The 20,041-nt window shown below is 45.1% G+C and overlaps 1 protein-coding gene across 4 annotated transcripts in view; it reads right to left on the bottom strand.

Moving 5' to 3' along the window:
- The window catches only part of slc10a7 (solute carrier family 10 member 7), a 345,830-nt gene that overhangs the window by 97,340 nt on the left and 228,449 nt on the right, over nucleotides 1-20,041 (bottom strand). The window contains exon 7 of one of the 4 annotated variants that reach the window (XM_038791945.1): nucleotides 13,703-14,913. The exons of the other annotated variants lie outside the window; for them this stretch is intronic. Within the exon in view, the coding sequence (XP_038647873.1) occupies nucleotides 14,767-14,913 (147 nt within the window). The 3' untranslated portion in view covers nucleotides 13,703-14,766. Of the gene's footprint in view, nucleotides 1-13,702; nucleotides 14,914-20,041 lie in introns of those variants that run through there. 4 annotated transcript variants of the gene reach the window in all.

A 20,041-nucleotide genomic window follows, 5' to 3' on the forward strand; every position in this document is an offset into this window, starting at 1 on the left:
ACCGTGAACCACACATCCTTACTGAAGGAGCCCAATTCCATTAAAATTGATGGGGGGTTTAAAACTACTCATCCAGGCAATGGAGTCAGCGAATATGGGAGTGCTGTGTTCAGGTGGACTACTCCCACCCTTATCCTGTGGTGATGAAAATGACCAGAAATGGGATGGAGATAAGGACGTGGAATCGGTTCCTGTCGGCCATTTTATAAAGGGGTTCGGTGTCATCTCAGCTTGGTGCAAATCTGGACCGATGAGACTGTACACATGTGACTAGAGGGGTAGAATGCCAAAGGATGAACAATTTCTGGTAACTATGCAAAATACATGCCACATTTTCCTGTCCACTTCAACAGATATGAACTGCCAGTCATCTATCTTTGGACTAAAACCTATAATCCCATTTATTCAAATATATTTTGACAAAGAAGGCGGCACAAAAAGATACAAATACAAAGAATATTTAGGAAGGAAGAAAAATAGAATTAGTCCACATGAATGTATCCTTTCACAAGTGGAAACAATTTCTCCCTATCTGCTTTATTAAATAATACATGATTTTCAACATCTCAATTCCAACACCCCTTAACTTTCTTTGCTCTCAGGAAAACAATGCGCTTTTCTTCTGCACTTTAAATGACTTATAAAAGATACTTTCAAATTTGTCCTGAATTATGGCTAATTAATGCTATCGACATATACCCACTCGTCACTTGATTGAGACTGGCCAATCTTATTTCAAGTGTGAGCCTTGGAATCCAAAACCCTCTACAAGTTTGTACGTTATTGAATATATTTTTCTTCTTTTTAAAGCATGGTTACAGCACAGAAGGGGAGGCCTTTTGGCCTGACATGTTTGTGCTGGCTCTCCCCATAACCCCTGGAAATATTTTTCCAGGAGTATATTGATTACATATTTCAATTATTTTATGAATAAAACAAGCTTTCATGGATATCCTGATGTGCCTTTGAGGCTAATTATCTTATAGCTCTATGGTAATAGAGTGAGGGAATGACAGGACTAGAAAGTGCTACAGAAATCTGGCATGGACTAGTGGGTCAAATGGCCTCCTATACAGTAATGACACTTTTCACAGGGTGACCCTCTTAATTGATGCTTGGTTGCTTACGCCATCCACTTAGTGTCCCTGGGGACGTGAACGAAGGTAGGTTAGACTGCTAAAGTGCGGGCCCGATTAAAATAGGTCATCGCAGCCATTTCTATGGACTCTGCATAAATCAAATTGCTGACTTTCTAAAGATGTCCAAGGTAATTTGGAAGCCTGGGGGCCAGGACCAGGGCTGCCCCCAGGTTCTCCAATGCTGGCATAGACGTAGTATTGGAGGCCGTATCCCCTATTCGCAAAACTTTATCAATCCCAGATTAAAAAATATATGCAAAGACCAGCATTGTGTATGTTCTAAAGTTTTAAATTTGACAAAATCTTAAATGATATAGGTCAGCCGCAGTCCTCATCAGCTTTAAACTTTTAATTTATAGCTTTATTTATATAACTTACCAATTAGAAATTTGGCATGTGGCTGTTGTTTTGTGGAAGAAACACAGGTAATACACCTACTGAAGGTGTTCTTACATTTGCAGTTTTGCTATGGACTGGAGATGAACAACCATGCACTTACTACAAGTGCCCACACTGCTAAAAATGGATCCCTCATCCAGGTGTCAGAATCATTGACCCACACTTTATTTGATATAATTTTTACAGGCCCTATGGTTCTATCAGAATCAGCATACAAATTACATGATTAGGAATTTAACACTTACTATTTCTGTACTTTAGATCAGAGGAGAGCAATGTCAATTTCTTGCATTAACATTGTTAAAGCTGAGTCACTTATTCTGATAATAATGCAGGCTACAGATTTCTCAGAAGGCTGCACAAATTTCTTCAGAACTACTTAAGTGTGAGAGATTTCGTATGAATTAATACTTATCAGGAAGAATAGGTGCACAGTTACATCTTCATTGATTAACATAGCAATAACATGACATTGCAAACAAATATTATAATTTTTTAAGGACTCATGCACTCGTCTGCAGAGAATAGTATGATCCCCCTAGCTATCTGTCCCTTACTGCTACCTTTGTTTTTATTGTCCCAACTTGAAAGTCCCCTGCATTATGGGTCTGTAATCAGTTTGTTTCTGCAGACTTTGCTCTTGCCCACACAATTTCAAGAATCTTGAATCTGTTGAACAATTCCTCCGTGCTACCTTCTGGATTTCCATATCTGCCTCACACGTAGTCACAGCCTCCTATCCCTGACAACTGATCAAATCTGAAGTACTTAACCGAAGAGGTGTGACTGCCTCCTGAAACAAAGAATCCAGGTAACTTTTTCTTCCCTGATGCATTGCAACATCTAAAGCTCGGATGCCAGCTTATCAACTGTGAGCTGAAGTTCTTGAACTACAGACATTTCATGCAGATGTGGTTGCTGTGGGTCACACTGGTATGCAACAGCACCCACATGAGACAGCGCAACACATTACCTGCCCTGCCATTTCTATTATATTTTGATTAACTATTCAGGGCTATATAGCAATGCCGTACATGTCTGATGAGGAACCAGATAAATAGAAACACCAACGTTACCAGCAGGAGCAACTGTCTTCTCATTAGCCAAGTGCCATTCCTTCGGACAGATGGGGTAGCACAGAGAACTAACCTGAAGATGATGAGGCCTCCAATAGAGGGTCGACAGGATCAGCTCTCTTCACATGGGTGGGACGAGTGCTTCAGGAGGTTCAGGCTCTCATGGCAATCTGACATCTGTAGCCTCCTGAAACAAATCCTCTTTTCCAGTGGAGCAAGTTGGCAGACATTGCCAGTGACTGTTAATGTGTCTGTCACAAACCCCAACACACCACCACTCCTACCACCACGCTATCCGCTTCACTCCCCCCCCCCCCCCCCCCCCCCCCCCACAGCATCACCCCATCCAGGTTTCTGCCTCTCCCTGAATGTGTGCTATCTTCCCCTCCCTCTGCATGAAAAGAAAGCAAAGAGTTATGAGTGTTAGACAAAGGACTGGATATTCCACTCCTAGATGCTTCAGGCGGGATAGAGGAGGGTGTAAAAGGGGTGGAGGAGCTACGCTACTGGCTAGGGAGAATATCACAGCTGTACTGCGGGAGGACACCTCAGAGGGCAGCGAGGATATATGGATAGAGATCAGGAATAAGGGTGCAGTCACAATGTTGGGGGTTTACTACAGGCCTCCAAACAGCCAGTGGGAGATAGAGGAACAGATACATAGACAGATTTTGGAAAGCAGTAAACGCAACAGGGTTGTTGTAATGGGAGACTTTAACTTCCCCAATATTGACTGGGACTCACTTAGTGCTAGGGGCTTGGAGGGGACAGAGTTTGAAGGAGCATCCAGGAGGGCTTCTTAAAACAATATGTAGATAGTCCAACTAGGGAAGGAGCTGTACTGGACCTGGTATTGGGGAATGAGCCCAGCCAAGTGATATAAGTTTTAGTAGGGCAGCATTTCGGGAACAGTGACCACAATTCATTGATTTGATTTGATTTATTATTGTCACGTGTACTAGTATACAGTGAAAAGTGTTGTTTCTTGTATGCTATACAGACAACGCATACCGTACATAGGGAAGGAAAGAGAGACTACAGAATGTAATGTTACAGTCATAACTGGGATGTAGAGAAAAGATCAACTTAATACGAGGTAGGTCCATTTAAAAGTCTGATGGCAGCAGGAAGGAAGCTCATCCTGAGTCGGTTGGTACGTGACCTCAAACCTTTGTATCTTTTTCCTGATGGAAGAAGATGGAAGAGAGTATGACCAGGGTGTGTGAGGTCCTTAATTATGCTGGATGCCTTCCGAGGCAGCGGGAATTATAGATAAAGTCAGTGGATGGGAGGCTGGTTTGCATGATGGACTGGGCTACATTCACAACCTTTTGGAGTTTCCTGCAGTCTTGGGCGGAGCAGGAACCATACCAAGCTGTGATACAACCAGAAGGAATGCTTTCAATCGTGCATCTGTAAACATTGGTGAGAGTCGTAGCTGACTTGCCAAATTTTCTTCATCTTCCGAGAAAGTAGAGTCGTTGGTGGGCTTTCTTAACTATATTGTCGGCATGGGGAGACCAGGACAGGTTGCCGGTAATCTGGACACCTAAAACTTGAAGCTCTCGACCCTTTCTACTTTGTTCCCATTGATGTAGATAGGGGCATGTTCTCCACTACGCTTCCTGAAGTCATAGAAAATCTCCTTCGTTTTGCTTTAATTGAGGGAGAGATTATTGTCGTCGCACCAGTTCACCAGATACTCCATCTCATTCCTGTACTCTGTCTCGTCATTGTTTGAAATCCGACCCACTATGGTGGTGTCATCAGCAAATTTGAGAATCGAGTTGGAGGGGAATTTAGCCACACAGTCATAGATGTATAAGGAGTATAGTAGAGGGCTGAGGACACAGCCTTGTGGGACACCAGTGTTGAGGATGATCGTGGAGGAAGTGTTGTTGCCTATCCTTACTGATTGTGGTCTGTGGGTTAGGACATTCAGGATCCAGTCACAGAGGGAGAAGCTGAGGCCCAGGCCACGGAGTTTGGAGATGAGTTTTGTCGGAATAATAGTGTTGAAGGCTGAGCTGTAGTCAATAAATAGGAGTCTGACATAGGTGCCTTTGTTATCTAGGTGTTCCAGTGTTGAGTGCAGGGCCAGGGAGATGGCGTCTGCTGTGGATCTGTTGCAGCGGTAGGCGAACTGTAGTGGATCAAGGCAATCTGGGAGTCTGGAGTTGATTCGTGCCATGACTAACCTTTCAAAGCACTCGATAATAATGGATGTCAGAGCCACTGGACGATAGTCATTAAGGCACGCTGCTTAGCTTTTCTTTGGTATTGGGATGGTGGTTGTCTTCTTGAAGCAGATAGGGATCTCAGATTGTTGTAAAGAGAGGTTGAAGATGTCTGCGATTACCCCCGCCAGCTGATCTGCCCAAGACCTGAATGCTCGTCTGGGTACCCCATCCGGGCCAGTGGCTTTCCATGGGTTGACCTTTGAGAAGGCTGCTCTGACATCTGCAATGGTGACCTTGGATACAAGTTCATCCGAGGCTTCTAGGGTGGAGGGCGCGTTCTCGCTGACCTCTTGCTCAAAGCGGGCATGGAATGTGTTGAGCTCATCCGGGGGGTGGGGGGGGGGGGGGGGGGGGTGCGTTGGAGCCGGTGATTTTACATGCCTTCATCTTATAGCCCGTGATGCCATAGTCGACGGGCGTCCGTGTGGCTAGCCTGGGACTCGAGCTTGGTCTGGTACTGTCTTTTGGCATCTTTGATGGATTTCCTTAGATCATATTTGGCTTTCTTGTGTAGGTCAGGGTCGCCTGACTTAAACGCCTCAGACCTCGGCTTCAGTAAGCAGTGGATATCCCTGTTCATCCAGAGTTTCAGTTTGGGGAACACGCGGATTTGCTTCTTTGGCGCACAGTCTTCTACACACTTTCTAATGAAGTCAGTTACTGTAGTGGCATACTCGTTCAGGCTGGTCGCGGAGTTTTTAAATACTGACCAGTCCACTGACCCTAAGCACTCCCACAGGAGATCATCCGATTCCTCAGACCAAAATTGCACGACTTTCTTTGACGAATTCTCCTGCTTCAGTTTTTGCTCATCAGCCAGGAGTAGGAGCACAGCCTTGTGGTCAGATTTGCCAAAGTGTGGGCGTGCGATAGAGCGGTACGGCGTGTTTGATATTTGTGTAGCAGTGGTCCAGGATGTTTGGGCCTCTGATGGAACAGGGGACGTATTGGTGATTACCTGGTAGTACGCTCTTGAGCTCGGCCTGATTGAAGTCCCCGGCCACGATGAACAAGGCCTCGGGATGTTTCATTTCAAGGCTATTTGTGGTGGTGTATATTTCGTCCAGCATGATTTTCACGTCCGCATGGGGTGGGATTTATACTGCCGTCAGGATAACGGAACTGAACTGTGGAAGGTAGTAGTGGCGGCATTTTAGCGTCACATATTCTAAGTCTGGGGAGCAGAAGCTCGCCAGTGTTAGAACATAGAACATAGAACAGTACAGCACAGAACAGGCCCTTCGGCCCTCAATGTTGTGCCGAGCCATGATCACCCTACTCAAACCCACGTATCCACCCTATACCCGTAACCCAACAACCTCCCCCTTAACCCTACTTTTATTAGGACACTACGGACAATTTAGCATGGCCAATCCACCTAACCCGCACATCTTTGGACTGTGGGAGGAAACCGGAGCACCCGGAGGAACCCACGCACACAGGGGGAGGACGTGCAGACTCCACACAGACAGTGACCCAGCCGGGAATCGAACCTGGGACCCTGGAGCTGTGAAGCATTTATGCTAACCACCATGCTACCCTGCTGCCCCAAGGTTGCGACCTCTAGGCACCAGGAGGTGTTGATTAGGAGGCAGACCCCACTCCCCTAGCCTTACCCGAGGCCGCTGTACAGTCCATTCGGTGGATTGAGAAGCCCTCTGGTTGTAGGGCACAGTCTGGTGAAGCAGGAGTGAGCCATGTCTCCGTGAAACAGAGCACACAGCAGTCCCTTAGTTCTCTTTGAAAAGTGAGTCTGGCTTTCATTTCGTCTAGCTTGTTTTCCAGAGATCGGACATTAGCTAGGAGTAAGCTAGGCAGAGGGGCTTTGGGGCCGCGTTGTTTCACTCTCACCTGCAGGCCTGCACGTTTTTCACGCTTCCTGGAGTGACTGCTTCTTTTCAAGCCTGGGAGACGGTGAGAGTAGGCGGTGTTAAGGGTACAGTTGTGTCCAAGGAGGTGATTCACTCTGGTCGGTATGTGGATGGAGGATTTGTTGCCTTGCTTGCAATTCAGTAAGTTTTAAAGTGCTGGTGGACAAGGATAAGAATGGTCCTAGGGTGAATGTGCTAAATTGGGGGAAGGCTAATTATAACAATATTAGGCGGGAACTGAAGAACCTAGATTGGGGGTGGATGTTTGAGGGTAAATCAACATCTGACTTGTGGGAGGCTTTCAAATGTCAGTTGAAAGGAATTCAGGACCGGCATGTTCCTGTGAGGAAGAAGGATAAATATGGCAAATTTCGGGAACCTTGGATAACGAGAGATATTGTAGGCCTCGTCAAAAGAAAAAGGAGGCAGTCAGGGCTAGAAGGCTGGGAACAGACGAAGCCTGTGTGGAATATAAGGAAAGTAGGGAAAGTAGGGAAGAAAGGAACTTAAGCAAGGAGTCAGTGAGAGGCAGCACAGTTTTGTGAAGGGGAGGTCGTGTCTCACTAACTTGATCAGAGTTTTTCGAGGAGGTCACAAAGATGATTGATGCAGGTAGGGCAGTGGATGTTGTCTATATGGACATCAGTAAGGCCTTTGACAAGGTCCTTCATGGCAGACTGGTACAAAAGGTGAAGTTACACGGGATCAGAGTGAGCTGGCAAGATGGATACTGAACTGGCTTGGTCATAGAAGGCAGAGAGTAGCAATGGAAGGGTCCTTTTCTGATTGGAGGGCTGGAACTAGTGGTGTTCCGCAGGGTTCAGTGCTGGGGCCTTTGTTGTTCATAGTATATATAAATGATTTGGAGGAAAATGTAACTGTTCTGATGAGTAAGTTTGCGGACGACACAAAGGTTGGTGGAATTGCGGATAGCGATGAGGTCTGTCAGAGGATACAGCAGGATTTAGGTCGTTTGGAGACTTGGGCGGAGAGATGGCAGATGGAGTTTAATCCAGACAAATGTGAGGTAATGCATTTTGGAAGGTCTAATACAGGTAGGGAATATATAGTGAATGGTAGAACGCTCAAGAGTATTGACAGTCAGAGAGATCTAGGTGTACAGGTCCACAGGTCACTGAAAGGGGCAACACTGGTGGAGAAGGTGGTCAAGAAGGCAGACAGCATGCCTGCTTTCATTGTCTGGGGCATTGAGTATAAAAATTGGCAAGTCATGTTGCAGTTGTATAGAACCTTAGTTAGGCCACACTTGGAGTATTGTGTTCAATTCTGGTTGCCGCACTACCAGAAGGATGTGGAGGCTTTGGAGAGGATGCAGAAGAGATTTACCAGGATGTTCCCTGGTATGGAGGGCATTAGCTATGAGGAGAGGTTGAATAAACGTGGTTTGTTCTCACTGGAACAAAGGGGCGACCTGCTAGAGGTCTACAAAATTATGAGGGGCGCGGACAGAATTGATAGTCAGACTTTTTCCCAGGGTAGAGGAGTCAATTACTAGGGGGCATAGGTTTAAGGTGCGAGGGGCAAGGTTTAGAGGAGATGTACGAGGCAAGTTTTTTTACACAGAGGGTAGTGGGTGCCTGGAACTCGCTGCCCGAGGAGGTGGTGGAAGCAGGGGCGATAGTGACGTTTAAGGGGCATCTTGACAAATACATGAATAGGATGGGAATAGAGGGATACGGACCCCGGAAGTGCAGAAGATTTTAGTCTAGACGGGCAGCATGGTCGGCGCAGGCTTGGAGGGCTGAATGGCCTGTCCTATGCTGTACTTTTCTTTGTTATTTGTTCTTTATTCACACACCTTTCCGTCCATTTTCCGACAATCAACATCAGGGCCACTATTATAAAGTAACATATGGTTATCAGACCCCTACGCCAGAATCATTCCATCAGACAATCCATCCGCGGCAGTATTGTGGTAAAAGTGTGGGCAGCATAATCGAAGACCACTCTCATCTGGATTATTCACTCTTCCAACTTCTTCCATCGGCAGAAGATACAAAAGTCTGAGAACACGCACTTAGAGGTTCAAAAATAGCTTCTTCCCCACTGTTACCTGACTCCTGAATGACTCCTTTACTGACTGATCCGATCTCTCCACGCATCTTCTCGACTAAGTAGTACTGCACTCCATCTGCTCCCCCGTTGCCTGTGCCAATGTATTTAAATTGTGTATTTATGTATGTCCCAGTTTGTCGTTTTTGCATGTATGGAATCATGTGGCTGGACTGGGGGAGGGGGTCATGTCTCCAATGTCCTATACAGTTATAGCACGACGTCCCTATTTTTATACTCCAACCCCCTTGCAATAAAGCCCAACAATCCAATCGCCTTCCTAATTACCTGCTGTACCTGCATGCTACTTATTGTGAATCATATACCTGGATATTCAGATCCCTGTGTACTGCAGCATTCTACAGTCTCTTTTCATTTACATAGTATTCGGCTTTCTATTCTTCCTGCCAAAGAGGACAACCTCGCATTTATCCCACATTTATCCCATCTGCTAATTTCTTTCCTATTCTTTTAACCTATCTACATCGTTTTACAGACTAAGATAAAAGCAAAATTGTTCCAAAGTAGTCGAATCGAATTGAAACGTTAGCTCTTTTCTCTCCCTACAAGATTTTCCAGCATTTCCTCTTTTGAAGTCACCTCTGGGGCGGGGTTGAACTGCCAGCGGGAAAAGAGAATCCCAATAGGCAGAGAATTCCAGCCATAGTCCCCTGCCAACTCCCACGACATTATCACTACATCGCTAACTAACTTGTACAAGAATTTCACATGCTTTGTTGTTCATTAATTCTGCCGTATTGCTTCCATTGCCAGGTCTACTATGGTATTTGTGACTTTTGTCAATATTGCAACTCTGGTTTGTTTGCAATTTTCTTGTCTTTCATAAACATCCCATAGACAAGAATATTTTTTTCCAAATTATGCTCAAGTCATGCCATGTGCATTCGAGGAGAGAACTTTTATCTGGGTCAGTGTCCCTTCATGCCCCCATCCGATGGGTGACAGGGTAGCATAGTGGTTAGCATTGTTGCTTCACAGCACCAGGGTCCCAGGTTCAATTCCCGGCTTGGGTCACTGTCTGTGCGTAGTCTGCACATTTTCCCTGTATCTGAGCAGGTTTCCTCCAGGTGCTCCGGTTTCCTCCCACAAGTCCCGAAAGACGTGCTTGTTAGTTGAATTGGACATTCTGAATTCTCTATGAGTGTGCCTGAACAGGGGCTGGAGTATGATGGCTAGGGGATTTTCACAATAACTTAATTGCAGTGTTAATGTAAGCCTACTTGTGACAATAAAAGTTATTATATGGCTGGTCATTATCTCACAATTTTTTATTATTCTCTTCCAGGCTCTACCCAGTAAGAAGTCTTACAAAACAGATTAAAGTCCAACAGGTTTATTTGGAATCACTAGCTTTCGGAGCATAGCTCCTTCATGAAGGAGCTACGCTCCGAAAGCTAGTGGTTCCAAATAAATCTGTTGGACTTTAACCTGGTGTTATAAGACTTCTTACTGTGTCCACCCCAGTCCAATGCCGGCATCTCCACATCATAGACCTTGCCCAGTTTAAATCTTTCCGTATATGTCCCAAGCAGCAGTTTAAATCTTTAAAAACTGGTGCTATATATTCAACCTCTCCTTCCAGAGATTTGTGGGGATTGGAGTTCAGTCACTCCAATAGCATTTAAGAACAGGCTTCAGAACAGCAAGACACAAATGAGGAAGCTAGCAGCAGCAGGGGAGAATATTATAAATAAATGTATTAAAATGAAAGCAGTCAATAGCCAAAACTAAATTATGAAGCACAAAATAAACTTAATTGAGGAGATAAATGGTGGCCAAGGTGACACAAACAAATCAGCTTCACAGCTGCATGCAATTGCACAATTAGCATTATGATTTTACAAAGTTAAAGCAAGTTATATGTTATGATGATGGTGGATAAGAAGGGGGGGGGGAGGGGAGAGAGAGAGAGACAATTAGTTAGGATAGTCACGTGGAACGTGAGGGGGTTGGGAGGTCCAGTCAAGAGGTCAAGGTTGTGTGCGCATCTTAAAAGCTTGAAGGCCAATGTAGCAATGCTGCAAGAGACTCACTTGAGGGTGAAGGACTGGGTGAGACTGAAGAAAGGCTGGGTTGGTCAGGTGTTTCACTCCAGATTTGACGAAAGGGCTCGAGGGGTAGAGGTAATGGGCAGCAAAAGGGTATGGTTCCAGATAGAGAACGTGGTTGCAGATCGGGGGATAGATATGTGATTGTGATAGGGGCGCTGGTGGGGAGGTTAGTGGCGCTGGTAAGTGTGTATGGTCCCAATTGGGATGATGTAGGATTTGTGAAGGTGTGTAGGGCCATCCCTGACTTGGAGTCACACAAACTGATAGTTGGGGGGGACTGGAACTTGGTGCTGTAGCCAAGGTTTGACAGGTCACGGCTGCGCTCGCTGGTCCCATCGGCGGGGGGGTTAATGGTGGAAATGGGAGGGGTAGACTCTTGGAGGTTTCTGCACCCAAGGGAGTGGGAGTAGCTCTTTTTCTTAGCGGATCGACGTTTTTGTGGTGGGGAAGGCTCTGCTGGTTGGAGGTTAAGGGGTCGGAGTACTCGGCAATTGCAATATCAGATCATGCTCCGCATTGGGTGGAAATGGTACTGGAGAAGAGGGTAGTACAGATGGTGGGGTGGAAATTAGATGTGGGACTGTCGGGAGACCGAGGGTTCTGTGACAAAATTGAAAAAGTAATTAAGGAATATGTAGGTTTTAACGGCATGGGGGAGGTGTTGAAGGCGGTTGTATGGGAGGCTTTAAAGGTGGTGGTGAGATGGGAGGTGATCTTGTTTAAGGCTAGGGTGGACAAAGAGGAGAGGTTAAAGTGTCAGAAGGTAATAGATGTGATGTTGGAGGTAGATAGGAGTTATGCAGATGCAAGGATAAGCTGGCACCGCTGATGGTGGAGATGTTCAAGGAGGCGATAGTGAAGGGGGTGTTACAACAAACCCTGGGATAGGCATCAATTTCCCTGTTACTTGAGAAAGATAAGGATCCAACAGAGTGCGGGTCGTATAGGCCCATATCACTTTTAAACATGGACGCAAAGGTATTGGCGAAGGTACTGGCAGGTAGGCTGGAGGAGTGTCTCCCGAGGTGATAGGTGAAGATCAGACGGGGTATGTGAGAGGGAGGCAGCTGTTTTCGAACATTAGGAGGGCACTGATCGTGGTTATGGCACCGGCGGAGGGAAAGGAAACAGAGGTGGTTGTGGCAATGGACGCGGAGAAAGGGTTTGACTGGTTCGAATGGGGTTATTTGATTGCAGTTCTGGAGCGGTTTGGGATTGGACCACGATTTGTGGACTGGGTAAGCTATTGTATAAGGAGCTGAGGGCGAGTGTCCGCACAAATAACGTCAGCTCGGGATATTTTTCTCTCCACCGTGAGACTAGGCAGGGATGTCCTACGTCCCCCCTGCTTTTTGCACTCGCAATTGAGCCGTTGGCCATTGCGTTAAGACGTTCGGGAGTATGGAAAGGGATACTGCGGGAGCCGGCCTCCATATTGCTGGAGGAGGTGTTGACGACAGGGGGACTGGAGAAGGGGGTCGGCAGTTTACGGGGCTATTTTGGAAGAGGAAAAGGTAGCGCTGGAAGGGCTCAAAGCAAAGTGGGAGGAAGAGTTGGGAGAGGATGTGGAGGAGGGGTTCTGGTATGAGGTACTCCGGAGAGTGAATGCCTCCACCTCGTGCGCGAGGTTGAAGCTGACACAGCTGAAGGTGGTACATAAAACACACCTCTCAAGGGCGACGATGAGCCGGCTCTTTGAGGGGGTAGAAGATGTGTGTGAACGTTGCCGCCGGGGAGGGGGGGGGGGGGCCTGCTGGAATTCTTAACTCTTGAGAAGGTTAAGTTTGAACTGAGGGGAAGGATGGAGGGGTTCTACAATTCATGAGCATTATTCATTATGCACTTTCAAGAATTAGATTACATCGAACATTAGGGAGGAGGGGTAAGGAGGGGGGACTGCACATGTTAATGGTGACTATGGGCGATTCTTGATTTATTTTTATTTTTTGTTTATGTTAACATGTGGGCTGTTGTTTGGGGGTTGGTGAGAGGGTGGGATCGTTGTTGTTAAAAGGGGATTGACATTGTATTCGTTACTGCTTATTGTTTGTTGCTGGGTATAAATTTGGAAGAAAATGTGAAAAAGGAGGAGAATAAAAATATATTTTAAAAAAGCAAGTTATATGTGGATACTGGAATTTATAGTGGAAAAGAGTCGAGATAATGGCAAGAATTTTATGGTGCCCTTGGGACCAGTGAACTGCCTGTCCTCTGACTGATGGGAGAACCGCAAGCCATGAACTCAGGTAATTAAATGCTTGATGACCACAAAGTCTTGGCATCTTGGCCCGGCAGTGGCAGGCTGCCCTTGACTTTTCAGCCAGTGGTGCCACCAACTCTGCGTGAAGTCCCAGTACGTGTGACAAGATTGTAACAAGAAATTTAGCACTGACAGGATCACTCTAGGTAGACATTAAAAAAATACCTATGGATATGCATTTAAGGTTGAAAAAAAAACCTGCTTGCTCCCAAACCTTTCATTATGCGGTCAAATTGTCATTTTGAAAAAGCTAATAACTTTTATTTTCGTTTCTGTTGTAGAGCTAAAGATAAATGTTCCCACTGACAGACAAATTATAGAGCCTTGATGAAAATAGCCAATAAATGACACTACTGTGGTGACAAATTGAAAACCTTAAGTTCACCATTGCCAGTTTTGACCTGGAGTAATTAATTTTCAAATTGACTCTACAGCTGATGACAATTACACAAATTCCTGAGTAACTTTGAAAAACAAAATAAATGTTCATGCATGTTAATCCATTTTTGGAAGAATAAAAATTCTCAGATCAGCAGTAAACACTTGCAAATAATTCACAAGCACTTCTTCCAAACATTGTCACTCGTAATTTTATTGGTAGTTTTAAGAGAGAGAGAATATAGCTCCACATGGCATTATTTCTACATATTGTTTCCACAATGAATGATGTTATGATCCCAGCCGATGTTGTTACTGGACAATTCAGATCCCAGGATGGAACTTGGTTTGATAGATTCTAACTCTTACTTTTTGTTTAGATACGTGATGAAGTCATAGGACTGCTGATTAACTTTTAACAAAAGAATAAAACATTGATTAAACCAGATTAACTATAATTTGCAACTTCTTCACCCCAACTATACTTTTACAGACATATACAGATTTGTAAGGATAACAAAATCTAAAAATCTATCTTATACTACAATGATCACAATAAGTACACGATCCATGCAAAATGTGGCCAGACACACCATACTCTGAAACCAAGTGACCAATGCCATTCAGAACACCTTCTGCAGATTTCTCATCAATTCTCCCAAGATGCTTATCAACTGGACTCTCTCGAAATCTGAGTTTCACACAAGATTTTCAAACTCCGTTCTCGAAGAACACACCTTGGAAACCACTTCCACACAATGCTTTCTCTTAAATGCGTTCCCCACGGATCCACCACCAGAATTTTCAACCTCTCCGTTCGGTATTCCTCTGTCCTGGATCGCCACATGCATTCGAGCTTTGCCTTTCACAGGTACCCAGCCATGTCAACAGAACACCACTGCTTCACAGGCCTGCAATATGCAGTCATCAACCTTCAGATTACATTGGATGTCAGGTTTCTCGCAAGCTGACTTTAGATCTGGTCCCTGCAGCTGTCTCTTTAATTTGGAGCTCTTCCTCTGCTCTTTACTGTAAGTTTCCTGAACAGGACCTTGTTCAGATTCCTGTTCTTCGTTTGTTTAACTTAACTTTCTTCCTGGGACATTCTTCTGTCCTTACTCTTGGTCTCTGGCACTTTCTTTTGGGAAATCTGCTCTCTGCAGTTCCGTGTCCTATGTCCAGCTCCTCGTGGCACTAGCTTACAAGTAAATCAAGAGCTTCCTGCTGTCTCAGTGTATCCTCTGGTTGCTAAGCAAGTCTAGATTGTCTTTAAATCCTGGGCTGGATTCTCCATTCCGTTGGCCACATTTCTCGGCAGCACGCTGTTCGCTGGCAGTGGGATTCTGCACTCCTGCCATCTGTCAATTGGATTTCCCATTGAAGTGACCCCATGCCATCGGGAAACCTGTGGGAACAGAGAATCCCAACGGCTGAAGAATTCAGACCCCTATTAGCTTTAATGTTATAAAACTCTCATTAAAATGCAGGTAACTGAACCAACCTGAAGTTATTAACCATTTCTGAACATAAAAACACACAATACAAAATTAAGCTTATTTAAAGCTATACCTTATTTCTAATACCCACAAAAATAAATATAAATAATTTAATAATAATAATAATAATCATTTATTATCACAAGTAGGCTTCAATGAAGTTTCTATGAAAAGCCCCTAGTTGCCACATTCCGGCACCAGTTTGGGGAGGCTAGTACGGGAATTGAACCCATACTGCTGGCATGTTCCACAATACAAGCCAGCTGTTTAGCCCACTGTACTAAACCAGCCCCTAGACTACTTTTGTTTCCTGACAAGAGATGCCACAAGCAATTGTCATGCATTAATCATTGGAAATTTGAATATTAGATCTATAAATCCCACAAAGAAAAGAAAGAGTTGAAATATAACAATTTTAGTCGCATTTAAAGCTATTTGGTCATTCTTGACTGTGCTGGATTTCGGCTCCTTTCAGGGTCTGATTCTGCACGCTCTATTTTCCTGCTTTTTTCTCTATCTAAATTAATTTTCCTGCTAAACAAATTTCCTGTTGGGAGCAAAGGAACGGGTGTAGGATATTTAGCCCTCGCAAGCTTCTTCCGGTATTCAACGAGATGATGTCTGTTCTGCACCTAACTCGATATTCAGGCCTTTTCCCCAAATCAAAGAACAAAGAAAAGTACATTATTTTATTATAATAGTGTTCCTGACGTTGATGGTCAGAAAATGCACGGAAAAGGTGTGTGAATAAAGAATAAATAACAAAGAAAAGTACAGCACAGGACAGGCCCTTCGGCCCTCCAAGCCTGCGCCAACCATGCTGCCCGTCTAGACTAAAATCTTCTACGCTTCCGGGATCCGTATCCCACCATTCCCATCTTATTCATGTATTTGTCAAGATGCCCCTTAAACGTCACTATCGTCAGTGCTTCCACCACCTCCTCCGGCAGCAAGTTCCAGGCGCCCACTACCCTCTGTGTAAAAAACTTGCCTCGTACATCTCCTCTAAACCTTGCCCTTCGCACCTTAAACCTATGCCCCCTAGTAATTGACCCTCTACCCTGGGAAAAAGCCTCTGACTATTCGCTCTGTCTATGCCCCTCATAATTTTGTAGACCTCTATCAGGTCGCCCCTCAACCTCCGTCGTTCCAGTGAGAACAAACCGAGTTTATTCAACCTCTCCTCATAGCTAATGCCCTCCATACCAGGCAACTTCCTGGTAAATCTCTTCTGCAACCTCTCTAAAGTTTCCACATCCTTCTGGTAGTGTGGCGATCAGAATTGAATACTATACTCCAAGTGTGGCCTAACTAAGGTTCTATACAGCTGCAAAAGTACTTGCCAATTCTTATACTCAATGCCCCGGCCAATGAAGGCAAGCATGCCGTATGCCTTCTTGACTACCTTCTCCACCTGTGTTGCCCCTTTCAGTGAACTGTCTTCCTACATACCAAGATCTCTCTGACTGTCAATACTCTTGAGGGTTCTACCATTCACTGTGTATTCCCTACCTGCATTAGACCTTCAAAAATGCATTACCCCAAATTTGTCCGGATTATCTATCTGCCATCTCTCAGCCCAAGTCTCCAAACGATCTAAATCCTTCTGTATCCTCTGACAGTCCTCATCGCCATCCGAAATTCCACCAACCTTTGTGTCGTCTGCAAACTTACTAATCAGACCAGTTACATTTTCCTCCAAATCATTTATATATACTATGAACAGCAAAGGTCCCAGCACTGATCCCTGCGGAACACCACTCGTCACAGCCCTCCAATGAGAAAAGCACCCTTCCATTGCTACTCTCTGCCTTCTATGATCTAGCCAGTTCTGTATCCATCTTGCCAACTCACCCCTGATCCCGTGTGACTTCACCTTTTGTACAAGTCTGCCATGAGGGGCCTTGTCAAAGGCCTTACTGAAGTCCACATAGACAACATCCACTGCCCTACCTGCGTCAATCATCTTTGTGAAGATAAATAGCAGAGAATGGTTTTGATCCATCGACCTCTGGGTAATGGGCCCAGCACGCTTCCGCTGCGCCACTCTGTTCCCTCTAATTCCCTTCATTCATTCCGATAACAAAAGTCTATGAATTTCAGATCTAAAATTTACAATTGCCATTTGCAGAAGAGGATTCCAAATCTCTACCACCCTTTACGTTTCCTAATTTCACCCCTGTAAAGACTGCTTCTATTTCCAGACTATGCTCCCTTGAGCAGTTTTGGTCTCCTTCTCTGAGGAAGGATGTTCTTAGTGTCGAGGAAGTGCAGCGAAGGTTTACCAGACTGATTCCAGGGATGGTGGGACTGTCATATGAGGAGAGATCGACTAGGTTGGGATTGTTCTCGCTGGAGTTCAGAAGAATGAGAGGGGATCTCATAGAGACTTATAAAATTCTAACAGGACTAGACAGGGTAGATGCAGGGAAGATGTTACCAATGATGGGTGTGTCCAGAACCAGGGGTCACAAAGAGCATTCAGGGTAAACCATTTCGGACAGAGATGAGGCGACATCTCTTCACCCAAAGAGTGGTGAACCTGTGGAATTCATTACCACAGGAAGTAGCTGATGCTAAAACATTGAATATATTCATGAGGCAGCTAGATATAGCACTTGGGGAGAATGGGATAAAAGGCAATGGGGAGAAAGCAGGATTAAGCTATTGAGTTGGATGATCAGCCATGATTGTGATGAATGACGGAGCAGGCTCTAAGGGCCAAAAGGCCTCCTCCTGCTCCTATCTTCTATGTGACTTGGACTCCAGTAGCAGCGGAAATAGTTATGGAAGTGTTATAAAGCAAAATTAGAAACTGAGCCTCATAAGGCAATATTAGAACTGTGGGTCAAAGGTATGGTCAAAGGGAATGGCATGTGGTGCAGTGGTTAGCACTGGGACTGCGGCGCTGAGGACCCAGGTTCGAATCCCAGCCCTGGGCCACTGGCCATAAGGAGTTTGCACATTCTCCCTATGCCTGCATGGGTTTCACCCCCACAACCCGAAGATGTGCAGGTTAGGTGGATTAGCCACCCTAAATTGCCCCTTAATTGGAGAAAAAATTATTGTGTATTCTAAATTTATACAAAAAAGAGAAGTATGGTTCAGAGCCTTTGGGTCCTCACTGTCCACGGGGATAGTGCCAGAGGACTGGAGAGTGGCGAATGTTGTTCCTCTGTTCAAGAAAGGGAGTAGGAATGACCCTGGTATTTATAGGCCAGCTAGTCTTACTTCGGTAGTTGGTAAGTTAATGGAAAAGGTCCTGAAGGATAGGATTTATGACCATTTGGAAAGATGCAGCTTAATCCGGGATAGTCAACACGGATTCGTGAAGGGTAAGTCTTGCCTCACAAATTTGATTGAATTCTTTGAGGAGTTAACTAAATGTGTAGATGAAGGTAGAGCAGTTGATGTCGTATACATGGATTTTAGTAAGGCGTTTGATAAGGTTCTCCATGGCCGGCTCATGAAGAAAGTACGGAGGTGTAGGATAGAGGGAAATTTGGCCAATTGGACAAGTAACTGGCTATCACATAGAAGACAGAGGGTGGTGGTGGATGGAAAATTTTCAGACTGGAGACCAGTTACCAGCGGTGTACCACAGGGATCAGCTGGGTCCTCTGCTATTTGTGATTTTTATAAATGACTTGGAGGAGGGGGCTGAAGGGTGGGTCAGTAAATTTGCTGATGACGCCAAGATTGGTGGAGTAGTGGATGAGGTGGAGGGCTGTTGTAGGCTGCAAAGAGACATTGATAGGATGCAGAGCTGGGCCGAAAAGTGGCAAATGGAGTTTAACCCTGATAAGTGCGAGGTGATTCAGTTTGGTAGAAAAAATTTGAATGCGGATTACAGGGTCAACGGCAGGGTTCTGAGGAATGTCGAGGACCAGAGAGATCTTGGGATTCATGTCTACAGATCTCTGAAGGTTGCCACTCAAGTAGATAGAGCCATGAAGAAGGCTTATAGTGTGTTTGCGTTTATTAACAGGGGGCTTGAGTTTAAGAGCCGCGGGGTCATGCTGCAACTATACATGACCCTGGTGAGACCACATCTGGAGTATTGTGTGCAGTTCTGGTCACCTCATTATAGGAAGGATGTGGAAGCATTTGAAAGGGTGCAAAGGAGATTTATCAGGATGCTGCCTGGTTTGCAGGATAGGTCTTATGAGGAAAGGTTGAGGGAGCTCGGGCTTTTCTCTTTGGAGCAAAGGAGGATGAGAGGTGACTTACTGGAGGTTTATAAGATGATGAAGGGGATAGATAGAGTGGACGTTCAGAGACTATTTCCTCGGGTGGATGTAGCTGTTACAAGGGGGCATAACTATAAGGTTCAGGGTGGGAGATATAGGAGGGATGTCCGAGGTAGGTTCTTTACTCAGAGAGTGGTTTGGGTGTGGAATGGACTGCCTGATGTGATAGTGGAGTCGGACACTTTAGGAACTTTCAAACAGTTATTGGATAGGCACATGGAGCACGCCAGAATGACAGGGAGTGGGATAGCTTGATCTTGGTTTCGGACAATGCTCGGCACAACATCGAGGGCCGAAGGGCCTGTTCTGTGCTGTACTGTTCTATGTTCTATGGTTAAAGAGGCAGGTCTAAGCAGCATCTTAAACGAAGAAAGGGAGATAGAATCAGAGATATTTGGAGAGGGAATTCTAAAGATTAAGGACTAGGCAACTGGAGGCATGGCTACCAATTAAAATTGGGGATGCTTAAAAGTTCAGAATTAGATGAGTGAAAACTTGTCTAAGGGTTTTGGGGCTCAAAGAGAAGACAGAGATTGGAAGGAACGAGGCCATTGATGGATTTGAAAATAAGGGTGTAAATTTTGAAATCGAGGCATTGCTTGATTGGGAGCCAATATAGGTCAGTAAGCACAGGGTTGATGGATGAACAGGACTTAGTATGAATATGTTGCTAAATTATCAGACTGCTTATTAGATATCTAGTAAGGATGGCACGGTGGCACAGGGGCTATCACTGCTTACAGTGCCAGGGATCTGGGTTCAAGGGTTCAAGTCTGGTCTTGGATGA

The sequence above is a fragment of the Scyliorhinus canicula genome, chromosome 3, assembly GCF_902713615.1.
Source record: "Scyliorhinus canicula chromosome 3, sScyCan1.1, whole genome shotgun sequence".
Classification (NCBI taxonomy): Eukaryota; Metazoa; Chordata; class Chondrichthyes; order Carcharhiniformes; family Scyliorhinidae; genus Scyliorhinus; species Scyliorhinus canicula.